This window comes from Ictidomys tridecemlineatus, chromosome 14 (assembly GCF_052094955.1).
Source record: "Ictidomys tridecemlineatus isolate mIctTri1 chromosome 14, mIctTri1.hap1, whole genome shotgun sequence".
NCBI lineage: Eukaryota > Metazoa > Chordata > Mammalia > Rodentia > Sciuridae > Ictidomys > Ictidomys tridecemlineatus.
Window position 1 is genome coordinate 56,266,934 of NC_135490.1, and position 24,732 is coordinate 56,291,665.

The 24,732-nt window shown below is 34.3% G+C and overlaps 1 protein-coding gene and 1 pseudogene across 8 annotated transcripts in view; one reads left to right on the top strand and one right to left on the bottom strand.

Annotated features, from left to right (window-relative positions):
• Nucleotides 1–13,358, top strand: part of Wrn (WRN RecQ like helicase) — a 142,235-nt gene extending 128,877 nt beyond the window's left edge. For 6 of the 8 annotated variants that reach the window (XM_078031156.1, XM_078031159.1, XM_078031160.1 and 3 more), the window contains 3 exons: nt 3,172–3,386; nt 9,799–9,930; nt 11,921–13,358. In XM_078031156.1, coding sequence (XP_077887282.1) covers nt 3,172–3,386; nt 9,799–9,930; nt 11,921–12,043 — 470 coding nt within the window. In that variant the 3' untranslated portion in view covers nt 12,044–13,358. The remainder of the gene's footprint in view (nt 1–3,171; nt 3,387–9,798; nt 9,931–11,920) is intronic. The other 2 variants (XM_078031157.1, XR_013430403.1) reach the window with 2 other exon arrangements.
• A 5,121-nt stretch (nt 13,359–18,479) lies between these two features.
• On the bottom strand, nt 18,480–21,141 carry LOC101960537 (RNA-binding motif protein, X-linked 2 pseudogene; annotated as a pseudogene).
• Between the last annotated feature and the right edge of the window lie 3,591 nt (nt 21,142–24,732).

The following is a 24,732-nucleotide window of genomic DNA, read 5'->3' on the forward strand; positions in this document are numbered from 1 at the left end:
TAGAAGATGGAAATATCTACCTTGTTCTTGGATAGGCAAAATTAATATTGTCAAAATGACCATACTACCAAAAGCACTATAGAGATTTAATGCAATTCTAATCATTTTATTTAACTGCAGCTTTATCACGTAATTGTGTTTTAATGAACAAGTTTAATTGAATTTTAAATGTGGCACCATCCTGAAGTGAGAAATTTTCTATATTTTATATAACATAGTCTTTACCTAAAAATTAAGTATTGGTGTATTAAAATATTATTTTGATACACCCTTATTTGCTACATAGATTTGGGCTATATAACTCTTATGGAAGTCTATTTCTTTGAAATCTTCTGTATTTATATAATCTTAACCTTTTTATTGAGTTGATTCTGACTGTATTTAATAACTAATTAAGAAAGGTATTTAATGAGATGCACAGATAATATTTTGAGTGATTTCTTTCTCCCGTTTTTGTGTACTTGTAACTGGAAAATAAAAGGTGGCTTCCAAGGGACGTGCCATAAAAGTAGGGGTAACATGGTCTCTTTTAAAGCACTGAAGGAGGGCTGGGAATGTAGCTCAGTTGGTAGAGTGCTTGCCTCGGTTGCAAGAGGCCTTGGGTTCAATCCCCAGCACCATACACACAAACACAAATACTTAAATCACTGAAGGAGTACAGCTAGTATTATTATTTAGTTCTTCAGATATTTATTTACTTGGAAAGTTGGACCAGAATAAGATGGATCCTTAAAGCTAGATGTCACTTATTTGCATATATATAATGAAGGATGACTTTAAAATAGAAATATAAAAGGTACTTAAAGAAATGTGTAAAAAATATGAATTTTCTACTTGTACCTAAAATTTTATTAACTTTATATATTTCTTAAATCACTAACAGAGGTTAAACACCAGAAGCATTGGTTTATATATTGTAATTTTATGAAAAAGAAGACATTATAATATTATAAATTAATTGATTCAAAATACCTTTTTAATTCCTTTTTAAATGACTCAATTAGCCTGTATGACATTATGGTAGTTCAAGATTGTATGGATTTAAAAAAAATTGGTTTGCAAATATTACATTTATAGCATGAAGAAATTAAGGATGAGCGGGGCATGGTGATACATGCCTGTAATCCCAGCGGCTCTGGAGGCTAAGGCAGGAGGATAGAGTTCACAACTAGCCTCAGCTACAGTGAAGTGCTAAGCAACTCAGTGAGACCCTGTCTCTAAATAAAATTGAAAAATAGGTCCGGGGATGTGGCTTAGTGGTTGAATGTGTATGAGTTCAATCTTTTCAATGTGCAAAAAAGGAAAAAAAAAAAAAGAAATTAAGGATGTATTTAATTTTTAGATACCCACAGAAGAAAATATAGTACATTGTAGTTGTATTAATTGATTAGGTTGTGTGACAATTTATACTTTTCTAGAGCAGCACTATTCAATTGAAATATGATATTAGCTACCAATTTAATTTACTTAATATACTAAAATTTTATTATTTCAACATTTAATCAATATAAAATTACTAATGATATTTCTCTTTTTCTGTAATAAACCTTTGAAATCAGATATTTTACACTTATAGCATATCTTCTGATGCTAAAGTTTAAGTAGAAATACTATAGGTATATTAGATTTCATAAAATTTACATCTTAACAAGTAGATTGGCATAATCAAATTGCTCCAAAATGCTTAAGTTTTCCAATAAAAGAATCAAATATCAGTTTTAAATTTAATTTTAAATTAATTAGAGTAAGTTATATTTAAGAATTCATTTTTTATTCATACCAGCCACATTTCACTTGCTCTATAGCAATATGTAGGTTATTAGTTACTGTCTGGAAACAGTTTGGCCATATACATCAAAATATAAAAGGTGTCTAACCCTTGAACTATCAATCTGTCTCCTAGGAATCTATAAGTATGGAAAGATATACATAATATGATATTCATCATAACGCTGGTTTTTAAAAAACAGAGAAGACAAAGGGAACTCAAAAAGTAAATTCTGACATACACATAGAACTAAACATTCTTCAGTCATTAAAAAGTGATGAAGTAATAAAATTTGTGAGGATTCCATGGTATATTAGAATTGGATAATGATCAAGGAACAAATAAAATTTTAGTTTAGTTGGTAGATATGGCAACTAGAGGCGATTTTCCTTTTCTAAGACTATGCTTAGTACCAGTCTTAAAAACTTTAAAAATACTTAGATAACCCAGTGTCCTAATTTTAATGAGCTTCTTAACTTTCTCCTTTTTTTAAATTTTTTTAATCAAAGTGGAGTGTATGGGAGAAGGCCTGGAATAGCGAGCTAAGATCTTTGGAAGAAAAAAGATGTAAATCTGAAAACTGTAATAATATGAAACAATTTTTTCAGGGTGGGCATTAAAAAACGACTTGGTTTCTGACTACTAAATTGAATTGTTAGAATGTTTGATGTGTTTTATAAGTCACATGAATATGAGTAGATTCTATGCTGCTTATTTTTGTTATGTTCTAGAGCATGCAGGTGAATATGATGTTGAAGGAAGTGCTTGAAACATGCCTAGTGGTTTGTTTGTAAGAGATTGCTACATAATTTGTAGAAGGTGTGTAGAAGACCCAGTCTGAATTAGTTCTGTTGGATACAAAAAATTCAAAGTTCCTTGATTTTGAATATGCATCATATGTTTCCCAGAAAGCTCATCTAGTTAATAAGCATTTTGAACAATTGATGTGTTTTGTTATGCTGTAATACCCATTGAAAGGATTCTTTTTGTTAGTATATTACAAATATGATTAGCTCCTATTTTAAGAATAAATTATTTTTAAGATATATTAATTTGTAATGGATATTTGTAACTCAAAGCAGTTTCCTGTAGGAACATTTCTCTAAATGCTTGGATTGATTCTCAGGAAGATCTACAAAAGGCAGTGTGAAACATAAGTTTATTCAGAGTCAGAAGTACTGACCTATACTGGAGCCAGGTGGATTGAGGGGATGCAGGAGTGAGGGGGACATGTTTGTAGTCCATTATCATTTTTGTAGGGCTATAAGCATGTGAAAGAGGAAATTTTTCTTGGGTAATCTTTCTCCTTCCTTTCTAAAAAATATTTCACTGTATCCAGCTCATAGGTTTTTCTAAAGTATTCTGCACAATTTGTTTTAAAATTGTTTTTTCATCTTTTACAGATATAAATAAAATTAAACTAATTAGAATGTTAGTTCCAGAAAACATTGACACATATCTTATCCACATGGCAATTGAGATCCTTGAAAATAATCATGACAGCAGACCGTTATTCCAGCCTTCGTGTGATTCCAACAAAAAGAGATGTTTTCCCAACTCTGAAGAGACCTGTTTAAGTTCTAAGAGAAACAAGGAAGAAGTAAGCACCAGTACTAAGGTGTTAATTATATGTAGACTTTTCATAAAGAGCTTATTCAGTTTGCATGTTCTAATACTAGAATGATCTGTACTTTCTTTTATTAACTCAGTATAAATATAACATTGGGGTTCGTTTAGACATAATTATACAAGCATGGAATATAATCTGCTCCAATTTAGTCTCCAGTACTTCCCCTTTCCTGCCCCTTCTTCCTCCCTTTATGGGTTCCCCTCCTTCCTCCCTCTATTCCCTTTCCTCATCTCTACTGATTGTTCTTCTGTTTACTTATGATTTTTTAAAATTAGTCAATTATGGATATACATAAATAATGAAATTAACTTTGGTTCATTCATGTATGTGCACAGGAAAGTTTGGTCAGCTCCTCCCTCCCTCTCAATCCCCATCCTCCACTGATCTCCCTTCTATTTAGTTGATTATATATTATATCAGCTTAATTTGTAGCAGTTTGACCTTATATCTGGGAAATTGTTTTTTTTTTATTTCAGTGGTGTAGATAATGGATTTAAGCATATGGCAATTTATATAGTTAATGAAAAGAAAAAGAAAACAAATTCTATTATAAATATCCCCCAAGCTTATTTATATATCATTTTGTCATTCATCATGCTGTTACTATTACATTGAATATGTGGGATACCAGGATAATTTCGTTCACAGTTCTGAGCATATCATAAAGTGTTTTATGCATGATGAGAGAAATTTACAAATTTAGTATTATTTTAGGTAGTATATTGTATTAAAATCAAATGCTTTGAAAATTATTGCTTGATGTGTTATATGAGATAAAAAAAGTGATCAGAGTTCATTTATTCCTCCCATGTTCCCCTTCCCTACCCCACCAAGAGTCAGTCATCTTATATCAGAGAAAACATTCGGCATTTGTTTCTTTTGGGGGTTGGTAAGAAGAATTATAATGTATTCTGCTGTCATTTATTTTTAACAAATCAATAAAAAAAAGTGATCAGAGAATAATTATTCTTTGACAAGGTGACTCTTAAATGATTGCTAAATTATACAATTTGACCTTCAGTGTCTTCCAGGTCTAAAATTATATGAGTCCAAGATAAAAGTTGTTGAACATTTAATAATACACTAAAAAATTATTTTAGTTCCTAGATGATAAATTTAGTGTAATAGTAGGTTATTAATATTTAAATTACAAGATTAGGGACTACAATTTAATTCTAAGGTAATCTTTATAGGATTTCAAACAAACTCCTACTTTTCTCAAAACCTTATAAATAAGGTAACTGGTCTTTTGAAATTCTATACTTAGGCTTGTGTATAGTCATGTCCTAGATAACCTAATGAGATTTAATTAGCTGAATAGTTATAAAAGGAACATTAAAGTAAATATATTTTGGGTGGAGTTAATGAAATTTGTCTTCTATGCCCAACCTTTCATTTTTGTAATCTATACTAGGTTCATTTATTAGGTTCTTAAGGCCCTCTTATTTTTCCCCAACTTCTAATTGTCAGTATAGGAAAAGATGTAATTTATTTTTTCTTGTTACTTTACCTTTACAGTAAAGTATCATTTTAACCACACATTAGCAATTTTGTTTTTTTCCCACTGAAATAGCAACAGATGCCAACAGAGAGTGGAGACAGATTTTGGGAGGTGGGTGGGAGGAAGTCATACTAAGCCTATTGGATCCTAAAGGTATGTCTAATTAAGCCTTTTTTCCCCACTTAGGAGAATAAGAGGTGAGGGAGCCATCAAATCATCTTTTGTCAGCCTCCATGTATAGAAAGGTGCTCTGATTAATGTAGTCTCTTGGAGGCCTCCTTTCAGAGCCTTTTGTGTTTTAAAGTTCATCTTCTTTATTGACCTGGATTATATTCCTTCTTCTGTTCCATTTTATCATTGAGGCTTTTGATAAAGAATGTAATTATAATGAATTATTTTTATTAGTTGATGCATAGTTATTATGTCTATTTTATTTACTGTTACATCAGAAGCTTGATCTAGTCTTAATGGAAGAATTCTATGTCTTGATAATGATAGTTTTGATTTAAGATACATAGGAATACAGTGGGTTCTTTGAATATATAGTTTTTTATTCTGAAATATTTTCTTGAATTATGGCTTTAAATTTTTTTTTGTTTAATTCAAGAAAGTTTTCTTAAACTATATTTTCAGTATTTTGTTCCATTGCTTTGTTTTTCTTCTTTAGGGACTTCTATCTATATGTTATGGTCTTCCTTACCTACCTTCAATATTGGTTGCATTTTATGAATACTTCTTATTTCTCTTTACAATTTTATTTAACTTATTTCTCTTTACAATTTTACTTAGCCTTCTATTTCTGTTTAGACATAATATTTATTTCTGTTTTCTGCATAATTTAGTACTCATTAAATTCTTTCTTTCTCTTCCATTATTTTTCCCCCTGAGTTTTTCTTTCAATTTTTTAGTTTTCTGATTTGGTTTATGGTGTTTTTCATGTTTTGAATAATTTTATTAGTGTTTTTCAGCTCATTTTCAAAGGTTGCTATTTTACTCTGTGTCTAAGCAGGTCTGAACCTGAGATGTGATCTTGATTCTTTTCTGTTGCTCTTTTTAATGTGAAATTAGTTTTCCTGCACTTTAAAAGAAGGCATGGTCAGGATTTCTTTTTCAATTTCACATAATTCTAATGTCATTTTAATATTCAAATATGAGATATATAGGGCTTTCTTTTCCATTTGTTTCTGTTGTACATGATCTACTTGATTTTGATAACCCTAGCACTTTTTCTTGAATGTGGGGCCTTCTCCTAGAAGACAGCCTTGAGTGGTCACAGATTCATCAAAGCTTTAGCCACTTCAGACACCAGTGGGAATTCTTCACATTCACATGCTAATTGGGTTGGACAAAAGCCCTCCAATTTTCAGATGCTGTTTTCACATTACTCTATCATCTCTATCATGCTTTCTATTGGTGTGGGTTTTTTTTTTTTTTTTTTGTACCAGGAATTGAACCAACCAGGGCACTTAACCACTAAACCACAAAGCTACAGCCCCAGCCCTTTGGTTTTTTTTTTGAAACAGGTTCTCACTCAATTGCTGAGGCTCGTGTTGAATGCATGATCCTCCTGTCTCAGCCCCCTGAGCTGCTGGGATTATAGGCATGTACCACCATGTCCACCCCAGCGGACTGTTTTGGGTTTCTCCTGTTTACAGACACCTCACTATTTGTTTTTGCTTTTTCTCATACAGATGTTTATTGTGTTGGTCTTTTTTTTTTTTAATGTTATTTTTATTGTTGTACTGAGAGGATTGGACTCAGGTGTGCTTAACCACTGAACCACATCCCCAGACCACCCTTTTTAAAAATTTTGAGACAGAGCCTCACTAATTTGCTGAGGCTCTCCTTGAACTTGTGATCTCCCTGCCTCAGACTCCTGAGTTGCTGAGATTACAGGTGTGCATCACCTTGCCTGGTGGCTATATTGGTGTTAATGGCTATTGGTTGTCTGTCTTTACCTGCTTAATAGTTTGACTTTTTTCTAGATACCTCCAAGCTTAATTTCCTTGTAAATGTAGAAGGTGAACTTCTCCCATGCCCTTGAGTGCCATTCATATATGAAGTCAAACTGCTTGTGGATTAATATATAATGCATAACATTTATTGTTTTCATTTGCTGTAAAACTAAAGATGACCTAAAAAAACGTTGAATTCAAAAAGAAAAAGATGGATTTTGGGTTTTGCTATCTATTTTAATACTGGGATTTAGAAATATTAAAAACTTTGCTGCTGAATACTACCATCTTTCCAATACCTTTTCCTTTATTATTTTTTCTTTTTATTTTTCTTGACTACATAAGAGAGAGTTTTCTTTTAAGCTTGCTTTTTTTTCCCATACTTTTTTTTATTGGTGTACTGTAGTTGTATACAATGTTGGGATTTGTTGTTATATATTCCTACAGGCACACAGTAAAACAATATAATTTGGCTAGTATCATTCCCCAGTATTTCCCCAGCATATGACCCTTAACCTGAATTTGGTTTATTTCATTTAACATTATGTTCTCAGGTTCCATCTGTTTTCCTGCAGATGACATAATTTCATTAAAAATAATGTGTTTACACCACATTATTTTAATCTACTCATCTGTGATATGTACCTGGGCTGGTTCCATAGTTTGGGTATTGTGAATTGTGCTGCTGTAAACATGGGTATGCATGTATCACTATATTATGATGACTTTTCCAGTCTTTTGAGGAACCTCCATACTGATTTCTATAGTGGTTGTACTAATTTAGAGTTCTACAGACAGCATAAAAGTGTTCCTTTTTCTCCACATCCTCTCTAGTATTTATTATTGTTAGTATTCTTGCTGACTGCCATTCTTATGAGTGAGATGAAATCTCAGTGTGGTTTTGATTTGCATTTCCCTAATTGCTAATGATGTTGAACAGTTTTTCATGTATTTATTGGCCATTTGTAATTCTTCTTTTGAGAAATGTCTGTTTAGTTCACTTGTTCATTTATTAGTTCAGTTATTTGTTTTTGGTGTCAAGTCTTGAGTTCTTTATATATTGTGGATATTACTCCTCTGTCAGAGAGTAGCGAGCAAAGATTTTCTCCCATTCTGTAGGTTCCATTTTTATATTCTTAATTGTCCTTTGCTGTGCAGAAGCTTTTTAATTTGATGCCATCCCATTAATTAACTCTTGGCAGCATTTCCTGAGCTTCCAGAAAGTTGTTGCCTGTGCCTATATGTTAAAGTATTGACCCTAAATTTTCTTCTAGGAGTTTTATAGTTTCTGGTCTAATTCCTATATCTTTGATCCACTTTGAAGTGTGTGTGTGTGTGTGTGTGTGTGTGTGTGTGTGTGTGTGTGTGTGTGCGCGCGCTCAGAGTGAAAGATAAGGGGCTAGTTTCATTCTTGTACATATGGATATTCAATTGTCCGAGCATCATTTGTTAAAAAAGGCTTTCTTGGACAGGGGATGTGGCTCAAGCGGTAACGCATTTGCCTGGGGTGCTGGGTTTAATCCTCAGCACCACATAAAAATATTAAAAAATTCTCTCCCCCTCTCTCTCTCTCTCTCTCTCTCTCTCTCTCTCTCTCTCTCTCTTAAAAAAAAAAAAGGCTGTCTTCTTTCCAATGTATGTTTTTGGCACTTTTGTCAAAGATCAGATGATAGCATTTTTGTGGATCTGTCTCTGTGTCTTCTATTCCATTGGTCTTCATTTCTTTTTTTATGCCAGCACCATGAAATTTTTGTTACTGTAGCTTTGTGGTATAATTTGAAGTCTTGTTTTGCAATGCTCCCAGCATTGCTTTTTTTTGGCTTAGAATTGCTTTGGCTATTCTGGGTCTTTTATTCTTCCAAATGAATTTTAGGACTGTGTTTTCTAGTTCTTTAAAGACTGTCATTGGAATTGCATTGACTACTCTGTATGTTGCTTTTGGTAATATGGCCATTTTAACAATATTAAATTTGTCTACCCATGAACATGGGAAGGTCTTTCATCTTCCTTTGTCTTCTTCACTTCCTTCTTCAGTGTTCCATAGTATTCATTATAGAGGTCTTTTATCTCTGGTTATATTTATTCCTAGGTATTTATTTTTTTTAAAATTCAGATGTATATTTCATAACCAGAAACTTTATAAAACACGTTTACAAAATGTATTTGCATGCTTGCTTATAAACATCTCAGGAGGATATTGAAGATTATAAGCCTCTTGAAGGTGGGAAGCAAGCTGCCTTTATTACATTATCCACAGCACCTAGTTCTTAGCACTTTTTTTTTTTTTGAGGCAATTGTGAGATTTTTTTCCTGATTTCTTTCTCAGCAGACTCATTATTGTTATATAAGAAAGCTGTTGATTTTTTTGTGTTGACTTTGTAACCTGCTACTTTGCTGAATTTGCTAGAATTTCAAGTACTATATTAAATAGGAGTGGTAAGAGTGGACATCTTATTCCAAATTTTAAAGGAATGTTTCCACTTTCCCCCCATTCTCTATGATATTGGCTTTGGGGTTTTTGTAGACAGCTTTTATGATGTTAGGTTTCTTCTATTGCTAGTTTCTTAAGTGTTTTTATCATGAATAGATGGTGAATTTTGTTAGAAAACTTTCTCTGCATCTATTGTGATGATCAAGTGTTTTTGTCCTTAATTCTAATTGATGTGATAAATTACTTTTATTGATTTGTATGCTTTAAACTGTCCTTCATCCCTGATGTAAAATGAACTTGGTATAATATACAATCTTCTTAATATGTTGTTGAATATGATTTTCTAATATTTCATTAAATACTTTTGCATCAGAGTTCACAGGGATATTGGTCTGTAGTTTTCGTTGATGTGTCCTTATCTGATTTTGTTCTACTTTCTTAGGAATAGATTTTTTTTTAACTAAGAGAATAGTGTATGACATAACTATTTTATATTTTGTAAAATTTTTAAAGGTTGTTGGAATGCATTCTGATAATTTTTCAATGAAAGACAGAGATCACAGACATCCAATAAAACCAACTTCCTGGAGTCAGCCATCCAACTATCCAGAAAAAGAAGATTTATTTTTAGATTCTCATTCACAGGTAAAATTGATTCATGAAAATAGTTTTCATGACAAATATGTCAGGCTTGATAACTAATATGTTTAGAATTTTCTTAGTTATAGATGAAATTAAATGTGAATATAACTTATTTCTCTTTACTTAAATATGTGTAGGCATATAATCAGCAAATGAGTTAATGTTTTCTATTACAACTTAATGGCAATAGTATGGTGATAGAATTTGGAACATCAAATAGAGGTAAATAGCCCCATAAAATTCCTTTTTATGATGGCTGGGAATTTTATTGTTCTACTGATAAAGGAAATAGACACAGGAGAGCAATGTTTGTAATAAATGACTTAGACCTCATAATTAAGGTCTCTTCAGATACTGATTGTTGAGACAGAAGACACAGTGAATATAAGTAAGCATTTCCCCCTTTTTTCTCAATGAAATAAGATCATTGTTATAATTATAAATACTGACAAATGCTATAGAAATATTGTAGGAAAAAATAATATTAGTAAGTACCAAGAATAAGTCAAGATGTGTTTTGATATTTTGCACATTTTCATTTAACTCCAGAAACTTCAGTGATGATATATATATACTATGATTACCCTTTTCTGTGGAAGAAATTTAAATAACATGCATGAGTCATACATATTGCATGTGTCTCTGTTGGAATTTAAACCAAGGACATTTTTTCTTTAAACAGTACTGAGGATTGGACCTAGGGAGTGTTCTACCACTTATCCACACCCTCAGCCTCTTTTATTTTTTTATTTGAGATTTGGTCTCACTAAGTTGCCCAGGCTGGCATTGAACTTGTGATCCTTCTTTCTCAAACCTTCCTCAGTAGCTGGGATTACAAGATGGCACTAACAACTTTTTACAATATAAAGTTTCATAGTGTATTGCCTGTGACCGTTTGCTTTTTTTCTTATCCTCAGCTATTTAAACATAAATAGTTTTTAAACATAACAAACAGTAAAACATAGCTAGCAGTTGATAAACAATATATAAATAAACTATCAGTTTTTAAAATAAATTATAGCTATACCTTAGGGTAACAGATGTTTTGTAACTTGAATAAAGCTACCTTCTCATAAAGCCTTCAAATACTTCCAGTCACTAAGTTAACTCTGCTTGATTCCAAGGCATACTCATGTTAGAATGATTTCTCTGTTATATTATTCTGAAGTTCTAGTACTCAAACTGAATGCTCAGATTTATGCTATTATAGAGTTAGGGAATTCTTGCCTACTTAAAAAAAATTTTGTTTTTTCATGTATGGATGGTATGGTACACAAACCCATCCTGTGTATTCTTTTTTCCAGGGACTTTTAACCAATAGTTAAGAGGCTTTTAGTGCTTGAGTTGCTAAAATTGTGTGCAGTGTTGCACCTGTGTTCATTTGTCTTTTTTTTCCCCCCTGGGAAGGGGATTTGTAGTTGTCAGCAGAGTCTCAAAGGACTCTGAGATTTAAAAAAATATATTATTTTTCATTTATTCATTGACTATTTCATGAGTGTCTGCTGTGACTTGATCATTCTGCAAGGTGCTGATAATAATTGGATCACTCTTCTAGTCTATCTGCCATTGTGGACATTAGAAGTTATGTTCTTTTTCAAATGCCTAATGTGTGTCTGCATACATGACTATACCTTTCTCAGAAAATTAAAAATTCACCATTTTGGTTAACCCAAAGCAGATTCACCATGGGATTAAAATAATGTCCAAATTCTTCCTTTACTAAATTAGTGCCTAGACTTGAGTGTCTAAGAACAGATGACGAGATAGCAAGTAATTGCCTAAAGAAATGATAATGATTTCTTTTTTCATTAACTTTTTGACCCATAAATAAATTCTATGGATGTCACTATTTGGTTTGGTTGATTTTGTGTGGGGAGGAAAGGTGGTTGTATATCCAGGAACCTGTGTTACTTTTTTGCACATGCTATATATTTTCAGTAATAGAGATCTTTTTTTTTTTTTTTTGTATTTTCTTTCTTTCTGTTTCCTATAGGCTGCATCATCAGAAGCCTCAAAAAGAAAATTACCTGAGTGGTTTGCCAAAAGAAGTGAAACATCATCTGCCACCAGCAACAAATCAATGACCAAAACTATAAAGAAAGGTCTTTTTAGTTAAGTTGGCAATTACTAGAATGACCTTGTGTGTCTTACTGTTTTATAAGAGGAGAGAGCTATATTTTATTTTTGAAAAGGGTTAGGAGTAATAGTTTAGCTAAAAAATTATTCTAATCCCAAAGTAAAACTCACCTGTATATTGAAGGACTGGCATCTTAAATTTTCACAGTTCAGATAAAGTATTTCAGTCTTCTCTCAATCTAAGTGAATATATCATAAAATAGAATATTAAAATTTCTTTCAGATTGATTTTGGAAATGTGTTGTGTCTTGTTTTTTAATTTTTTTATAATAATATATTTGTAAATTGTTATGTGATGATTTGATATATATAACAGATTAATAGTTGTATAGTGATTATGTGATATAAAATCTTTTTATTTTACCAAAAATCTGTCTTGCAAGTGTAAGGAAGCATAGTTATTTCACAAATTGTCTTACTGTCTTTCAAAGAAGCTTTTGTGTGTGCATTGTAGATGGTATTAGTTGACCAGACCAGTGAAAATGAAACAGTATTTTGGAAAACATGTAAGTGGGGAAAAAGAAAGTTAAAAGAATTCCATTTGTATCAGGCAGCTATTACACTTTGTATTTTCTAGTTTCTGATATTTTTTCAAATAATAAAACAATGTCCTTCATGTTAAATATTATAAAGATATATACATATATAACTTTCATTTACTTAATTACTCCAAATACCTTTTTATATGAGAATGTCAGCATTTGATTCTAATGTCTCTTATATAGTACAAATAAATATCTGAAGCTCAAACTCTGGCAGAGTTTGGTAAACCATGATTATATATCTTTAAGCAGTTCATCATATAATTTATAAATACATTCCAGAACCTTGATTGCCTCCCATCCCCAGAGTACTAGGAATTGAACCTAGGGGCATTCTACCATTGAGCTCTATCCCTAGCCCTTTTTATTTTTTATTTTGAAATGAGGTCTCACTAAGTTGCCTAGACTGGCCTTCAATCTGCAATCCTTCTTTTTCAGTCTCCTGAGAGCTGGGGTTACAGGTGTGCACCATTAAACCAGGCTGATTGACTTTTTTGTTAATAAAAATAACGATTGTTAATAAAGAAGAAATATTTGTTTATTATAGAAGAATTACCAAAGTCCAAAAAGTAGAAAAAAGAAGATAATAAAAATCACCCTTAGTTCTACTGATAGGAAATCATAGTTATCTCCCTTTGTATATCTTGCTAGACCTTCTCATATTTACTTGTTTCCTTAATTGGTTATATATAATTATACATAAAAGAATTTTAATTGTAAAACATTCAAACTATAAATAAAAAGTAAAAGTTCCCTGTGTTGTCATTTTATCACATCCCAGTGCCAGAAGGGAATACTTATTAAATATGTCATACATAGTTTTCTAGATATTTCTTGTACATTTCCATGCATTTACATTCTATGTGATGAAATGTCAAGTACACATAAAACATTCTTGCTGCATGCCAAAGTGTGATGATCATCTCTAGAAATTTGATTTTGTTTGATTATTTGAGTTGTGAATTGAATTGGCTACTTTGTTTCATGGTATATAATTTTCACCAAAAAAAAAAAAAAGACAGAAAACTTGGTTATTCAGCAACAATTTCTCAAGATGAAATGAGAAATGATGTCAGCTTCTCACTTCACCAGTGATGATATTTGAAATTTCTAGTAAAATTTATAATTTTGGAAAACTTATATCCTTTACCAAAAACTTGCCACTTGCCTTAACTTAAAGATTTATCTAATGAGATAGATAATAATTTTAAAATATGACTCTTGATATTAAAGACTTTATATATGTTTAGAAGATTTGCATAGCTCAATGAATCAGTATTTTCTGGATGATTAATTCATGGTGTTACATAATCATGCATGGATAAAAGATCTGTTGGATCTTAGGTATCTTAAACTACAACTATCTTAAACTATAACTTATTCAGTTTTGGTATAATTTCAAAACTGTCTACCATTATCTGAAAAAGCTAGTAAAATTCCTCTGTTTTCCAACTGTATACTTGTGTCAAGTTCAATTTGCCAGAACAGCATGTCAAAATAAATTAAATGCAGAAACAGATCTGAGAATCCAGCCACTTCTGTTAAACTATGTCATAAGATTTCCAAAAATGAAACAGTGCCATTCTTGTCACTATTTTTTTAAAAATACGATTTTTTTTAAAAATCATATATTTATCTTAGCATGTAATGATTTAATATTTTTAAACAAATTAATAAATATTTTTAAATCTTCCTATGTTTGACTTCTTAAATGGTAATGATAACTATAAACCACATTAACAAAGACTCTTTGGGATCCTCAATAAATTTTAAATCTTTTTTAAAAGGGATACTTTTGATCTCAGAGGTTGAAAACTGTTGATATAATATCTTATTATATGTGTATACAATGAATTATTTAACTGACTTATTGTTGAACACTGAAGTTACTTCCATTTTTTTTGTTTGTTTTGCTATTTTAAACAGCAGTGCTTTGAACATTCTTGAAACAAAATAGGTATAGTCTGGTGCCAAAAACCTAACCAAAGGGAGAATACATCTGTTTTTCTTTTCTTTGTTAGATTTTATACCTTTGCAGTGTAATTTCTCTTTTCTCATTACCTGTGGTTCTGTTTTCTGTTTGGGTTGATTCTAAGGAGGATCAGTCCAACCTGGATGTGGGATTGGCAGCTATGGCCATATCTAAGCCAGTCCCTGGTAATAGCATTTGAATCTGGAGTAGCTTCATGGCCTGAGCTGTTACAATTAGAGTGAATGTTAGTATTTTTTGTCAAAATGCTAGAGCAAATATGTTCTCTTTTCCCCTGATACTAGTTAGGAAGAAATTTGGGGGGCAGTTTTAGGAACATGAACAATCATCCTTTAGTGAGACTGGCACTGAGATAGGCAGTTCAGAAATACGGAAAAAAATTAGATTATTGGATGTTGCTGAGCTACTAGTTCATTTACCCTACTTTGAATATTTCAGATAAGTGGGACATTAATTCTTCTTTATATTAAACCTGTTTGAAGGAGGGTTTTTAAGATATTTTTATTCTTTTCAGTTATACATGACAGTAGAATGTATTTTGACATATTACACGTACATGGAGTATAATTTCCCATTTTTGTGGTTGTACGTGATATGGAGTCGCACTGGTTGTGTGTGTATGCATATATGAACATAGGTAAGTTATGTCCAGTTCATTCTACTGTCTTTCCTGTTACCCCCTATCCCTTCATTCCTGTTTATCTAATCCAGTGAACTTCTATTCCTCCTGTCCACCCCCCACCCCGTACCTCGTTTACTATGAATTAGCATCCACATATCGGAGAGAACATTGGACCTTTGGTTTTGGGGATTGGCTTATTTAGCAAGATAGTCTCTAGTTCCATCTATTTGCCAGCAAATGCCATAATTTTATTTGTCTTTAAGGCTGAGTGATATTCCATTGTGTATAGGTATCACATTTTCTTCATTCATTCATCTGTTTAGGGCATTTAGGTTGTTTCCATACCATAGGTAACATGAGTTGAACTCCTACAAACATTGATATGAGTATACTGATTTTAAGTTCTTTGGGTATATGCCAAAGAGTGGGGTAACTGGGTCAAATGGTGGTTCCATTCCAACCCTTTGGTAGATAGGCAGCCACATAAGTATATTTTTCTCATGATACATATCTGTGTTAGTTTGTTACAAAATAACTCAAATATACATTTTACTTGTTTGGTGTGTATTTCAAACTGTAGAACTTTACAAAAGTAGATGAGGAAAAGAAAAAAATGATTTTTATTAAGTGTTTGTGTCAACCTTCCAAAGTGGTGTTAAATTTATGAAATTGCAAACAAAATGAAACCAAAAACTTCCAAACCGCAACAAAAGTAGATGAGGAAAAGAAAAAAATGATTTTTATTAAGTGTTTGTGTCAATCTTCCAAAGTGGTGTTAAATTTATGAAATTGCAAACAAAATGAAACCAAAAATTTCCAAACCGCAACAACGTCAAAAAGCAATTTGGTGAATGCTGTAATTATTAAAAGTGCCTGTCAAAGCCATGCATGGGTTTTTCAGGGGGGAAGTTTTCACTTCTCTCCTAAGCATTTTGCAAAATAAAGTAAAATACAGCTTTATGTAATAGAATTTCACAAACTTCAAATTCAACACTTCAAAAATATTGCTTTTACTTTCTGTAACTCAGAAATCTCTATTTTAAACCCTAATTCTTCTTGATAACAGACAACAAAAATCTTAGTTTCCCCCTCCTCAAGAGGCTTGATTGCCTCAAGGTTTTCTTTCCTCCTTCTCTCCAGGAGTGAAAGGGAAGCTTTTAGCAGAGGTACTGAGGACAGAAACAGGGTTTCTGTCCTCAGTACCTCTCTGACTCCTGCTATTTTGCTCTTAGGCTATCTCCCTGTCCCAGTCTTTGCTTCAGCACACTGGACTCTGTGCTGTTCCTGAAGGCAAATACATTATGTCTTAGGGTGTTTATACTGACTGTTTTTTCCTCTTGGAAGGTACTTCCATTAAATGACTGGAAGGTGTAGGTTAGTGGAAGAGAACTTGCCAAGAGCATACTCAGAGCCATGGGTTCCATCCCCAGCACAGCAGAAAACAAAATAGAATTATACTCTAACTAACCTCCTTTAAATTTCAGTACCCTGTCCCTCTCTATTACCTGTTCCAGTTCTTTCCACAGTATATCCCCTTCCAGTATACTGAAAATTTACTTATTATGTTTATGATCTCCCTGGATAGAACATAAGCTCAATGAGGACAGGGATTATTGTCTGCTTTGTTCACAGCTGTGTACCTAACACCTAGCAAAGAGGGTGGCAGAAACTTAGGAAGTATTTGTTCAATGAATAAATATGTGGGAGCATCCAGATGCTACAGGATTCTAGTCAAAGCTCCGTTAGCTGGGGAGGCATATGGATCCCTAGTCATCTCTACTTTCCACACAGGTCCTTGGTCTCAGTTCTGTAAGATACCTTTTCCCTTTATAACTTTGCCTTTGGACCCCAGACTAGCTACACACACAATCGAGTCTTCAGCTCTGCCATCTATTAGCAAATTACTTACACACACCAAGCCTCTTTTAAACACTTTGTAATACAATGTAGAGATGTTGCTGGTTTCAGACACAATGTATGTAGACTGTTTAATAATGGTTAGCACCCATAGTTGGTGTTCATTCTTGTAGCCATAGAAACATCTAACAGGAAAGACACAGTCAGTGATCCAGAGTCCAGACAGGTCACCTATCTCCCATACATTCCTTGGTGGGCAGTTCTTTGTGAGATCACAGTGGTCCTGTGAGTGCCTCTTACTGTGCTTGGTTAGAAATCTCAGGTGTCAGCAACTCAAACTGGATATCTCTTTCAAGGGCAGATTCTGACTGTCATTATCCAAGTTGACAGAGCTACAAGTAAATATTCAACAGATAATTTACTGAGTAACTACTATGTGCCAGACACTTTTCTAGGTTCTGGGGATACGGTAGTGAATAAAAGAAAATGTGTATTTTGTAATCCCTTAGATGATGATAATGTGGTAGAAGTGGGGGAAGGAGGCAAGAGTATTTTTCACATTGGATGCTGAGAATGTGAGTTGAGCTCTGGAATTAGCCTGAGTTGAACAGCTTGTAACTATAACCTTGAGCAAATCATTCTACTACAAGACTTTTTTATTAAAATCATTTTGTAGAAGAGGAAACAGGCGGGAGTTGAATGAAGTGAAGCATTTAGCACAATCTTTATTGGACTATGAATAATAAACGTTAGCTATTTTCATCCTTTCTCTAGGAAAGCTATAGAGGAAGCCTAGTTTGCCTAGTGGTTTGGTATAAAAAAGGGGAGTTATAATTTTGATATTTGGTGATACCAGACAAGGTTTATTTATTCTTTTTTTTTTCTTTTTTTGGTTTGTGTGTGTGTGTGTGTGTGTGTGTAAAATAGTTCATATTTTATGTTATGTGAATTTCATCTCAATATGAATAAACAAATGGTAAGGGACATATGCAGAAAGAGATATATCTACCACCAAAAATAAATAATATATTTAAAAACTGTTTTTCAAGGGAGAGCTAGGGAGGGAAGTGGCTAATTTTAGGACTCCTACCAATTCCTAAGAAGCCACACTTCTATATAGCTCCACCTGCCAACTGCAAAGCTCCTACAATCCTGGGTTCTAAATAGTTACCACAAGCAATACAATTCTAGAATTATCTGGTATTTTCCCTTTCTGGCAATTTCACCTTAAATTGGGGTCTGTGGGTTCAAGAGTCATATTTATGAACCAAAATTTAGGACACATACTCTGATTAAGTACCAAGTATATTCCCAGAGACGACTGCACCAAAAATTCCAGGATATCTGGCTGTTGAAATTACAACCTTCTCAACAAATCTACTATGCAAGGGATTATGAGAATCAGTTACAGAGATTTTATATATGGAAATATTAACAGCAAAACTGAATTTGATAAACAGTTCATTTTCAAATAAACCAAGCAGCTGAAACAGGCTCCAGTGCTGCCTACAGTGGCAGGTGTTGGAAGTCTCCTGCTCCTAGGAGCAGTGGGCCTTTTTTGTGTACCGGATTTATCTTGGCTCCTACTTCTACTTCTGTGACACCATCCTTCAAAATGCCCACTGTGCCAGCTAGAATGTGTGTCTGAGCGTCGCCCTCTGTCTCCATCCCTATTCTGTCTTCTCCTGCCTTCTTTCTGCTTGAGGACTTGTGTTCTTAGGTTTCTCCTTCTTAGGATCCCTCTCTGCACCCTCTGCCCTACCACAGCAGGAAATCCTGACCTCAGGGAGCAAGGGTGGTGCTTCTGCCCCTCTGGATTTGGACTTATGAACCTTCTCTGAGTTCTTGCTGCTGTGCTTCTTAGGGGTAGAGTCATTCTTTTCTTTTATTGTCTTGTTTCCAAGCAATGAAGAGGATGGCTGCTCTGCCTTTACCTCCTGACAGTCTTCTCTTTGTCTTTCTCCTCCCCCCCCCTGCTTTTTTGTGTGTTTTTCATCTTTAGAACCCTTATATGAACTCAATGAGGGAGTTTTAGTCCCACAGCCCTTCTCCTGAAGTTCTTTGGTCACGTCATCCACTTTTTCTGAGTTCTTAGGAGCCTCATAGTAAGACACGTGATCCATACCAATAGTTCTTCCTTTTATCTTGATCCCATTGAAATTGTCAAATGCCAGAACTGTGCTCCTCTGGTCTTCATAGCAGAGGAAACAGAGCCCTTTGGATTTCCTAGTCTTCTTGTCTAGCACAAGATTGATGTTAGCAATCCCCCATATTGTGAGAACACACAAATGATGTCCCCTTCAGTCAGTTCACAAGGAAGCCCTCCCAGAAAGATCAGGCACTGTCTTTGTGCTCAAGTGTGCCAGGACACCTTATCTGCCACCCCAAATTGGACCTCTCTTTGTTCAGCTTGTTTATCAGCTTCACTTTAAAGAGTTCATCTTCACAAGGGCAAGCTTCACCAAGGCTTCTTGATGTACCAAAGCAATGCTTACTTTTCACTTAACAAAGAATACAAAGGGAAGGGCATTCCAGAAACTTTTTAAAGAAAATAATCGGAATAGTCAAATAATTTGCATGAAATATTCTGGTTTGTGAATTGGCTGTTTATTAAATCACAGTTTTTATTTCTCAAGGGCTTACTATAGTTGTTTAAAAATAGAGGTATTTAAGCTGGGAAAGATTGATGAACAGCAGGGAGAAAAAAGCATTTTCTGTAACTTACAGAATGAGACTTGGCAAGCCTTCCAGGCCCCATTGTTTTGGGTCCCAGTAGGGACATTTTATTATTTTTATTTAAAAATTTGAATTTCATACTCTGTAAACAATAAGAAATTATGTTTTGTACCCCCCGCCCCTTTCCGTCCCCATCCCCCCCCACTTTTCTATTTATCTTCCTTTTGCTTCTTTGGCTCATGATTTTCACTCTGGGGGGAAAAAAGCAACATTTTACTTCACTGGTTCAAGATCACCATCTACTGGTCACATCTGGCAATTTCAGGTTATATGGTTCATCGTAAAATCAAAGACCATCTTTTGGTTTTGTTTGGATTTGGTCAATTCACTTATTAAAGCAGTTTTCTAGGTGGAAGATAATGTGAAGACCAGGAGGGTAAGTGGAGCAGAGTGCTTCTTATGCCACAGACAATGGGAAACTCAAGACTAAACCTCTAACATTGTTAGATAGTTCAAACCTGACAACTGGCATAAAGAAAGTGGATCCGCACTCCGAAGTAAGCTGGGTGTCCTATCTAGGCAGAGAGGGTCAACAAGGTCCTTTCCGACAAACACAAAAGTCCCCCAAATCTCAATAGCATGGGGGTTAGTGATGAGGTGGGAGGTCACTCAGGAACTTCGGGCAGCTTCTGGAAAGCAAACTGTCCTCTGGCTGCAGGAACAGGGCAGGCTTCTGGAGATGATGTTTAGATGGCCTGGGGGAGTGCAAACAAGGGACAAGCAGGTGGAGAGCAGAAGGGTATGACAGATGCAGGGAACAACCGAGCCAGGACACAGAAGTGTATGCGAGGGAGTCGGGTTTTGCTAGAGAGTAGACAACAGATGCGGGGCGATATCAGACTGGGAATCAGCAAGCAGTCCTCCTGAGTGCTGAATCAGGAGCCTTTGACTCTGGCCTTCCAGCAACTCACCAACATACTCATTTTCTTTTCCCCTTATTGCTTCTTCTTCTTTGGCTGGAATGTAGGTCCACCTTTAGCCGGTGGACAAAATTCAGTTCAATAAAGATCGCAGATCTGGTCCGGGTAGACCAGGAGAGGCAGGAATGTATCGCTTGCGCCTCCTGGTGGCAATTTTAGGATTGTGATCCTTTATCTTTTTCAAAGGCCCAGCGGAAGGAGACCTGCTTCTGAAAACCAAGAGGATTTCTTGTCAGTGAGTGAAAGTGTGACTGTAATTATAGGAAGATACAGAAAGATTAATATTTGTCTGGGACTGTGGATAAAATCAGTATCACCTTACTTTTGAGTAGTGGCTCCTTTTCCCTCTTGAGCAAATTGCTCTCCTTGATAACCACAGGCCTGGGATAGCACTGAATCATTCAAATCCATCCTGTTGGAGGATTTCCCAGTTTGTGAGTGTTGTGTATACTTATATTTGCACATGTAATCATTCTCTCTCCCTCCCCCACCCCATTTCTCCAGGCTTTTGGGAAATCAAATTCTTAGATACTCATCTCTCTCTTGTTTAAAGAACTCTAACTCTGCTGACTCGATTGTGGTGTCCATATTCAGGAAGAAAATTTGAACGAGATGAGGATCAATTATTGATTTGAGGGGAAGAAAAGAGTGAATGCTTTCTGTTCTAGAGATAGCCTCAGATTGTCAATAATTGATTTTGTTTTCAAGAATAACGGAGGAATTTAAAGTAGTGTGCAATTAAGGGGAGTGGTTTTTGCTTACAAAGCTTTTTTTTTTTTTTTTTTTTTGCTTTGACAGAGACATGTCTAGGATTGTAAAGCTTTAAAAATCTCATGTAGCTGATGGGTCCAGATTTGTCATCATAGAGGAAGCTGAAATCTATTTATTTACTTGTAAAATTGAAGGGATTTGAATTTAACTGACCATCAGTCCGTTTGGGCAGGGCATAATTGGATTTACTTCTCTGTTCTCATTTGGAAATCTTCCTTTGACTTGTAGTGAGAAAATTCTGGGTCTCCCCACAGTCCAGAGAGGGGCTTCTTAAACTTTCCTTCCTCTTACCCCATCCTGTCAGAGAGAACTCAGCCTCACAGACAGAATGACGGCAATCCTTCATCCTCACTTACCGAGTTTCACAATTATTTCTAGTCTCCAAATCTTGTGCCTTAAAGAAAGAATTATACTTCTGTAGAGAGCATCTCTGAAACAAAGGGTAAGCACCCTATTTCTTAGATAAAACCTACCATCAGGCCACCTGTCCTCCAGTTTGATAGCCACAGTGCCAGTATAACCCTGAGTTATGGGCTGATTTGTGTACCTCCCAAAATCAGGTGTGGAAGTCTTAACCCCCAGAGCCTCGGAATTTAATGGTAGGGCCTTTAAAGAAGTAATTAAGTTACAATGAGGTCACTAGGAAGGTTCTAGACTGGTGTTCTTAGAAGAAGAGGAGATCAGGACATAGCCACAGAGGAAAGGCCATGTGGGGACATAGGAGAAGGCAGCCACATATGCAAGCCAAAGAGAGAGGCCCCAGAAGAAAGTAACCCTGTCAATACCTTCATCTTGGGTTTCCAGCCTCTAGAAATATGAGAAAATAATTTCTGTTGCTTAAGACACCCAGTCTGTGGTATTTTATTATGGCAGCCCTAGCAGACTAATGTGCCCTGAGTTTCTCATTGTTCAAATTCATCCCATAAAATGGATTAAACAGCCTCTATCTAAGCAATGTTTTCCATTCACACCCTCGTTCTGTGGAGTGCAGAGATTCTTCATTTTGAGAATTCTAACCTGGATTAATTTCTTCCCTGTTTAGATCTTATTTGGGAGATGCTGAGCTCACCCTTCCTAATGGAAAGGAATGTAGGAGAACAAGACAGGGGTAAGCTCCTTGATGTTGGCCAATATCCTGTGTGCATTTTAAAGGCTGTAAGAACCTCTTGGCCCAAAATGCAAGGTCTTTAGCAATATACCATCAATTTTTCTTATACAAACTTAAAAGCAAAGTTGTAAATGTAGTGTAAAAAAAAAAAAGAAACACAATTAGAAAAATAAATTCCTATTCTGTACCTACTCTCAATTACCCATTGTTTCAATTAGGAGTTTCTTGTTTTGAAAGCAACTTTAAATACTTTTGGATGTACTCTTATGACCACATCATTTTTAATGGTCACACAGCATTCTGTTTCATGATGTACCATGCTTTTTTCAATTAGTCTCCTATTTTTCATTGTTATAAATAATGCTGCAATGGACATCATTTTAAATATTTTTTAAAAGTGAAATTTTTTTGATATGAATAGATTTGTATGGTCAAAATTCCCCATTTAGAGAATATGTGTGCATATTTTCCAATTGTCCAAAGTATCCAAAGTGTTCTTGTCTGTAACCTCTCCAACATTGCCTACTTTCAATCTTTTGCCTTTTTGTCAATCTGATGGGTAAAAAATTGTCACTTATTATTGTATAATGATTCGAATCTCTTTCATTATTTATGAAGATTAAACATTAATCATACAGATTTATTGGTAATTTGTATTTTTCTTTATTAAAAGTTAGGTATTTTAAAAACATTACAAAACTATAAAAGCTGCTTTATGAGTTAAAGATACTGGCTCAGTCATGTTTATCTCTCAGTTATGTCAGTCTGACATTTACCTTTTAATTAGATTCATGATTTCTTCACAAACAAAAAATAAATGTATTATAAAAATTTATGAAGTGCTATTTAAAATTATATCCATCTAGAATTTATATTGGAATAAGTTGTGAAGTACACAGTATTTAAGGTCTCTGGATTTTCTAATAATTATCCAGTTACTCCAGGACCAATTATTGAACACTATTATTTTTTTTTTTTTGGTATTGGGGATTGAACCCCCAGGAGTGCTTAAACATCGAATTACATCCCTAGACACCCCCCGTTTTTAAAATTTGGAGACAGGGTCTCACTGTGATAATTAAGCCAAAGTGACTCCATTTTGTTTAGTAACTCCATTTTGTAAAACAGCCATGTCAAATAGAAAGGTCATGATTGGGGCAAGTTGTTTTTCCTTTTGTTGTAGAAACCTTCAAGAACATGGAAATATCTCATGGGGCTCTGTTTCTGTAACTGGGGTGAATGAGCTAATTGTGATTGGCTAAGCTTCCTGCCGCCTGACTGCAATCTCCTGCTTCTGTAACTTGGCTTGCTTGCATTGGCTAAACCCCCAAATGTCCCTTTTGTGGTTTTCAAGCTTAAAAGGAAGGCCCTTACAATTGTTCGAGGCGGATCCAGAACAGACTTTATGCTCCCAGTCAGTTGCCGTGCGGTGTGCTTCAATAAAGGCTTGATTCGATTGTACGTGAGTGGTCTGGAAGTCATTTTATGAAACCTGGGACAGTGCTTAAACTATAACATCACTAAGTTTCTGAGGCCTCACTAAGTTGCTGAGGCTGGCCTTGAACTTTCAATCCTCTTGTCTCAGCCTCCCAAACCACTGGGATTATAGGTGTGTACCATAGTCCCTAACTCAGTTATTGACACTAATACAGGAGTTAGAAAAACTATGTTTATGGTATTACCTTCTAAACTATTCTAAAATTGGGTCTCTTTTGGACTTTCTATTATATTCTGTCAGATCCTGAGTCAGTACTATGCTGTTTTAAATATTGCAGTTCTGTAATATATATTAATGTCTGTAAAGCAATCCTCCTAATTTTCAAAAAATTCCTGGATATTCTCCTATAATTGGCTCATCTAAATGATTTTAGAATTATTTTGTAAAATTCCAACAAGTTTTTTTTTTATTTGGATTGCTTTAATGTTATAGATTAATTTGGGAGAAAAATCATGTAACATAATCAAAATTTTTCTATAGGGAACATAGCTTATTTCTTGTTTTTCTCCATTTTTAAAAATGTCTCTTAGTAAAGCTTTGCAGTTTCCTTAATCTAGGTCTCATGTATATCTCAAGTTTATTCCTGGGTAGTTTTTGTTTTCCTGTTTGTGTCATGAATTTGGAC